The 6,298-nt window shown below is 64.1% G+C and overlaps 2 protein-coding genes across 2 annotated transcripts in view; both read right to left on the bottom strand.

Moving 5' to 3' along the window:
* LOC123521440 (inverted formin-2-like) overlaps window positions 1-1,208 on the bottom strand; it is a 12,057-nt gene extending 10,849 nt beyond the window's left edge. The window contains exons 1-3 of the mRNA XM_045288032.1: window positions 1,071-1,208; window positions 598-739; window positions 194-301 (exon numbers count right to left, since the gene is read on the bottom strand). Of these exons, the coding sequence (XP_045143967.1) occupies window positions 194-301; window positions 598-739; window positions 1,071-1,208 (388 nt within the window). The remainder of the gene's footprint in view (window positions 1-193; window positions 302-597; window positions 740-1,070) is intronic.
* An 819-nt stretch (window positions 1,209-2,027) lies between these two features.
* On the bottom strand, window positions 2,028-6,010 carry LOC101649559 (inverted formin 2). The gene is made up of 5 exons (XM_004698825.2): window positions 5,891-6,010; window positions 3,431-3,830; window positions 2,495-2,610; window positions 2,271-2,430; window positions 2,028-2,065 (listed from the first exon to the last, which is right to left on the bottom strand). Exons 1-5 carry the CDS (start codon window positions 5,975-5,977, stop codon window positions 2,028-2,030), a joined length of 801 nt encoding a protein of 266 aa, XP_004698882.2. The 5' UTR covers window positions 5,978-6,010.
* Window positions 6,011-6,298: the final 288 nt, after the last annotated feature.

Below are 6,298 nucleotides of genomic sequence, written 5' to 3' on the forward strand. Positions count from 1 at the left end.
AGGGGGGGTGGAGGTGGTGGTGGTGGAGGGGGAGACGTGGCCTCCAAGTCGGGCAGGGGTGCTGCTGGTGATGTGGGGGTGGATGTCCGAGGCTCTGGGGTGGGCTGCTGCAAGGCTGTGTCCCCACTTGTACTTGGAGTTTTGTCATTTAGGGCCCTTCTGCTCTGTTGGGGGCTGTGCCTCCCATGCAAACCCAGGTCGGCCTGGACGCCCTTGTGGGCTTGGTCCAGGGAGCGAGGCTGGGACCGGGTCTTGGTGGACAGGAGCCGCTCCACCACCTCCTCTAGGGTACACTCCTGGGCTGTGGGCAGGCAGAGTCATGGAGGAGGGTTAAGGACTGAGGCCCCGCCCACAGCCCAAGATCCCTCCTGGGTGAAGCCCCTCCTTCAGCGAGGCTCCACCCATGGCTCATGGCCCCGCCCACAGGCCGAGATACACATATCCTCCCCACCCCACCAGTATGGTCCCTGAGGTCCTGCCTGGAGAGGCTTCACCCACAGACGAAGCCACGCCCCTTCCTGGGTGAGGCCTGTCCACTCGCGAAGACCTGGGGTGGGGGGCGCGGGCGCAGTGCAAGGTTCACGCATGCGCACTCACCATCGTTAGCCAGCAGGACTGCGCGGTTGACCAGGTTCTCCAACGCTTCCCAGAGCAACTGGCTGGCCTGGCGGCCGGGCTCCAAGTACAGGAGGCCCTGCAGCACCGACAGCAGCTGGGCAGATGCCGGTGAGCAACTCACCTGGGTGAACGGGATGCAGGTCAGGGGAGGACTGACACTGTACACATCCATGGGAGTGCGTCCGCCCACCCCCCAGAGCCCAGGAAACAAGCAGGCTCGGCAGGGAGTGGGGCTGGGCCTGCGTGTGGATCGGGGCACGGGGCGCCTGTCTCAGGGAGAACCACTGGACTCTAAGAAGTGGTCCAATGATGCTTCTCACCCTCTCAGATGCCCTGGTAGCAGCTGGTCCTCTGGCCACCGTGACCACCTCTGGTCAGTGGAACCCTGCCCTCCAAGTCGCCGAGGACAATGATTGGCGCCCAGCTTGGCTGGATACTCTAGTCAGACCCACCTTGTGGAACAGAGAGGCGAAGACCTCCTGGTGGCTGCTCATGTCCACGCCCCCCCACACACGCAGCAGCTCCTCCTCGTCCTCTGCCTTGGCCTCCTCGAAGGTCTCTAGCTGGATGAGCAGGTCAGCGTCCTCCATGTCCCTGATAAGGGGGCCGGTGCTGAGTGGAGGGCCCCGGAGGGACTCCTAGCAGGGCTCAGGGCTGATGGGTGAGCTCTGTAGTCAGGCCCAGGCCCACGTGTGGCTGGACTCTGCACACGGTCATCAGGGAGCCACAGGGCTTCACAGGTGAGCCCCTTCTGCCTGAGAAGGGGGCAGGCTCACCAGGCCCTGGGCTGGGTCTGTCCTGAGGCCCAGGCAGGGGGGAGAACCAGTTGATGCCTGGGTGAGGGAAGATCCTTGTGCAGGCCCCCTGTGGCCCGGGGAGGGTGGGGCTGCTGGCCGAGAAGGCCAGCACTGAGCCGTTACTGGGCCTATGGGTCACCTCCCTTGGCCAATGCACCAAACCCTCAGATAGGTCAGTCCCCTCCTAGCCTTGGCTGGGTCTGGACCCACAGCAGACGTCCCTGAGGCCAGGGCACCAAGAGCCAGCGAATCAGTAGTCAGGGGGCGGGCCTGGAAAGGGCCCTGCCAGGTGTCTGGTCTCAAGAGGCTGGGTTCCTGGCTGTGTGGGTTTCTGGTGTTGATGGGGATACACAAAGTTAGCAAATAAAAACACAGGGCTCCCAGTGACTGCTCATGTCGGGGACGAGCTACTTGTCACTCCCTCATTGCCATTGAGTGGCCACTGGCTCACAGCGACTCTACAGGACAGGGTGCAACTGCCCTGTGCGTGTCCCAGGCTGTCCTCTCAGAATCCTTGACCTTGCAGTTAGCAACTAACGGGTAACCCACTGCGAGGGGTGCCCATGCCCAGGAGCAGGAATGGGCAGGCACAGGCAGGTGTGGCTTGGGGACTCACCTCAGCCTGGTCAGGACGTCCAGCAACTGCAGCCCTGGAGAGAATGGGAGTCATTGGCCCGAGGTGGCCCCTGGACAGCCCCTCTCCCTCAGACCTCCCCCCACCTCCATCCAGAGTGCCCAGCCTGGGGCCGGATAGGTGGGGACACCTGGCTTTGGCCCTAAACTCTGGTGAGACCCCAGCTGGCCTTCGCAGGGTCCCTGGGAGACGGCGGGTGGCGCCAACTGGCGAGCAATTACCAATGAACTCGTTGCGGAGCTGGCTCCGTGTTCGGAGGTTCTCGGGGCCCAGGATGAGGGCGTTGATGACACTCAGCAGAGTGACCACGTACGGGATGTTGTCGCTGTCGGCCAGCTCGCTCATGATGACGCTGAAGCGGTACTGCTGGCTGCACACCGCCTGAGGGAACCTTGGGGTCAGACAGTGGTCCCAGCCTGGCCCTGTGCCCCCTGCCCCTACTCACCTTGTAGTGGTCTAGGGCGTCCAGCGTCAGGGCGTGGCCCTCAGGCGAGTAGATGCACAGGGCGGCCAGCAGCTCGAACACCTGCTTCTTGACCATCACGTTGGACGTGTCCAAGGCTGTGGGGAGTAGGGGCCTCTAGCAGCTAATTGTGGCCACCAGCCCTGCAGCACCTGGCCTGGACGTCCCTGGCCTGTCTGGGTCTGACAGCCCACCAGGGGCCGCTCTGCACCTTACACTGTCCACCCCAGGGCTGGGCCTCCAGGCCGTGGTGGGACCAAACCCCCTCTGGTGGCTGAGGCCTGACCACAGGAACTAGTTCTCTATCCTCACACAGTTCCTCAGTCCCAGCTGGGACACCTCATACCTCCAGCCTGCCTTCTACCTGATTCCAGAGCCCCCAAGGTTCTGGGGGTGACTCTGCAGAGGGCCACAGCCATGCCCAAGCTCCGGGGACTGCTGTCTGACCTCTGGATCCTGCTGCTGTCTTCCCCCCACTGCTGCCCCCTATCCCTCTGACCACCCTGGAGTCTCACAGCCCAGCAGGCAGGGACACAGAGAGACTACTGCCCACCAAGGGTCCCTTGGGGTGCCCCTGTCCCTAGGGCTCAGGTGCACAGGATGCCAGGGACTCTAGACAAAAGAAACCTTGGGAGTGCTTCCTGGAGGAGGGGGCAGCTCAGAGGAGAAGCCCGACTTTGGACCCTTGCACACAGGGAGCTGGCTGGGCAGGGGGAGGGGTGGGGTGGGTAGAGGACGATGCTGCCTGCAGGTGTGGGCTGGCCTCCCCAGGGGGACTTGTGAGTTTTCCCCAAGTGTTGTGTGCCTGAGGGGCTGCGGGGCGGGAGGGGGGGTCAGCAGGACAGAGGTGAGGGAGGAGGTGTCCAGAGTTCAGGCCAGGGGCTGGGCACAGGGCACCCTCTCGGGTGGGCGGCTTACCCTGGGAGAGCTGGCGCACATAGCCCTGGTTGCTGAGGATGTACTCGAGGCCCTGGCGGGAGTTGAGCACAGCGCGCACGCAGCCCACACAGGTGAGCTGCAGCAGCGCGTTGGCGATGCGTGCCAGGCCTCGGCCGGACAGGCGGGCCAGGGCCTCGAGCAGCAGGTCCAGGCCACTCTGCTCCAGGAACTGCACCATCCAGCCACCATCGCTGCTCTCCAGCCGTTTGCGCAGCCCGGAATAGTTGACCACCGACGGCATCTGCAGCAGCCGGATGCATAGCTCGGGGTCCGCGTTCTCCAGGTTGGCCTCCGTGGGGTCCGAGTCCTGTGGCCCCAGCTTCTCCTTGAGGGCGGTCCACCTGTGCTGGGCACCCCCCTTCACCGACATCTTGCCGAACTGCGGGGTCCAGAGGAGGCAGAGCTGTTGGCACTAGGGTGGTCGGTCCTCTGCCCCATTTCCTCACCTGCCAGGCAGCCATTAACACGCAGCGGCTTGTGCCAAAGCTTTTCCCCACCACTCCCCCGTCCTGGGGGAGGTGGCCGTCGATCTGCACCACAGCCCACTCAGGGGGTCTTCAGAGGGAAAGCCTGGCAGTCTAATCCTAAAACCGCAGCCCTGAAAGCCCCAGGGGACCTGCAGCCCTCTGTCCCTGTGCATTCTAGCGACCCAGCTCAGTTACCACAGCAACCCCGCCCTGTGGCCCTGTGCTGAAGACCAGGTCAGAAGCCCAGGCTGACCACCCGGGGCTGGATCTCATGCCATCCCTGAACGTGGGATATGGCCCCGCCTGCAGAGTGGAGGACAGCTACCCTGCCTAGTTCACACGACTGGCCCCGGTGGCCTGGCAAGAGCCAGGGTGGCCCTGAGGTTGCTAGGAGTGTCTGAGGGGTGAGTGCCGGACCCTTCCCAGGCCGCCCACAGCCTCAGGAATGGAGGCAAGTGCCCAGACAGCAGGCTGAAGGGGCAGAGTCACTCACGGGAGCTGGCCTGAGGGTCAGCACGTGACTGCATGCCCGCCCACGGCCCCCGGGCACAGCCCTGCACACACCAGCCACCTCAGGGTCTTGGTTTGTCCGCTAGGTGTGGGCAGGGGACTGATATCCCCCAGACCCTCCCTGCCTGGTGTAGTACCATATCATCAGAGCCTCATCAAGAGAATATCCTTCCTTCCCTTACCCGATGCGCCACAGCCTCCCCAACCCCCCCTACAGATCAGGATGGCTAAGCTGTTCAGAGGGGTCACATGATGTGTGTGGCCAGGGAGTGGGGTGGGGGGAGTGGGGGGCGGGCAGGCGAAGGGGGTCCGACGGAGGCGCCACCTCTGCTGGTATCCAGGCCCCTCTCCCTCCCGGGGCCCTGGATGAAGCAGGGCCAGCAGAGACAAGGTCCCCAACCACAGCCCCTGGGGACGGCCTCCTAGGTCGGGGCCCTCCCAGGCTTTCCCTCAGCCTTGTATGGCTGCGGTCTTTATTTAGCCTCTGGGAGCGGCTGTGCGGTGCTGGGGGAGGCCTGCTCAGGACCCGGCTCCCTCACTCCCCCCCACCTCACTGCCACAGCCACCCCCTGGGCAGGTGTACCACACCCCCACTTCACAGATAAGCAGACAGCAGCAGCACCCAGAGAACTGGTCACACCCCCACAGGCCTGCTTTTTGACTTTGGGGTGGGGGTGTCTGGAGCAGCACAATTCACTAAGTGCCAGGGCCCTGGTGGGAGGGGCTGGCTAAGTTCTCATGGGGCAGTGGGCCTAGAATACAGGTGCCTGGCCCTTGACTCCCTGGCCCCACACCCTTGCCTGGCTCACCCTCGAACCAGGGGGTGTCTTGAGGTCCCTCTACTGAGGGCCCCGCCCCTCTGCCCTGCTGTCCCATCAGGATCAAGGCACTGGCCTGCCAGGCATCTGCACTGTGACCACCTCTGCCTTCAGCGGGGCGGTGCCAGGGAGTCCTACCTGTCCATCCGGTGCCCTGTGGGGCTCGCTGGGTGGAGAAGGGCTCCGAACTGGACTTGGAGCCTGCTCTGGCCTGGCCCTCCATCTTGCCTGAGCCTCAGTTTCCCCACCTGTACCTCTTGAATCAGATTGCTCCTAGGGCGCATCCCTGGAGGCAGTGGACAGCCGGTGGGCAGTGGGGGTGGGGGTTTGAAGGGGATGTCTCAGCCCTTCCCAGGGGGCCTAGGAAGCCTGGTTGTACAGCAGTTAAAGCACACCGCTGCTAATTGACAGGTCCAAGTTTGGGGCTGGCCTGCCGTTCTGCAGGGAGTCCTGGCGTCTGCTCCTGGGCAGGCTCTGCGATGCTGCCCTGGAGGGTCACTTGCTATGAGTTGGCCTCACTGACCTGCAGTGGTGGTACGGGCTTGCAGGCTGCCTGTTGGGTGGGCTTGCAGGCCTGTTGGGTGGAGAGCCTGGTCCCCCACCCCACCAGATGGCTGTAAAAACCCTCCCGGGGCCCCACTCACCCATATTCTCAAGACTTTCCGACCACCTCTGTCCACCCACTCAGGGCCCTGCCGCCATCTGCTCCTCATAGCTTCCTGGCTTCCCATCCCTACTGGCCTGGAGTGTACAGATGCCAGTGGAGGACTGGCCCCGCCGGGCAACCCCGGGCCCCCCAAGGCCAGTAAGCGGGGCTGCTGCTTCCACCACCCCAGCAGGCACAGGGCTCTGCACAGGCAGGCCACAGGGGGCTGCTGCTTAAAGAGCCTCTGGCCCGCCCTTCCCTGCTCCTGCCTCCGCAGCCCTAGTCCTGCCCTCTTGGCACAGGCGGAGTGCGCCCAGTGAGAACTCCCTGGCCAGGCACTGGTATCCCATGCCCTCTCTAGACAGGCCCAGCGTCCCTTGATGCTAGACAACCACATTTCCCAGCC

This window comes from Echinops telfairi, unplaced genomic scaffold (genome assembly GCF_000313985.2).
Source record: "Echinops telfairi isolate 266 unplaced genomic scaffold, ASM31398v2 ScPeMD7_18;HRSCAF=68, whole genome shotgun sequence".
Classification (NCBI taxonomy): domain Eukaryota; kingdom Metazoa; phylum Chordata; class Mammalia; order Afrosoricida; family Tenrecidae; genus Echinops; species Echinops telfairi.

Bases quoted from the DNA above. Each gene is read 5' to 3' on its own strand.
- LOC101649559 (XM_004698825.2), bottom strand. From the start codon at position 5,977: ATGGGAAGCCAGGAAGCTATGAGGAGCAGATGGCGGCAGGGCCCTGAG. The intron at 2,431-2,494 runs GTGAGTAGGGGC...AGGTTCCCTCAG, and splicing joins ACGCCCTAGACCACTACAAG to GCGGTGTGCAGCCAGCAGTA. The intron at 2,066-2,270 runs GTAATTGCTCGC...CATTCTCTCCAG, and splicing joins GCTCCGCAACGAGTTCATTG to GGCTGCAGTTGCTGGACGTC.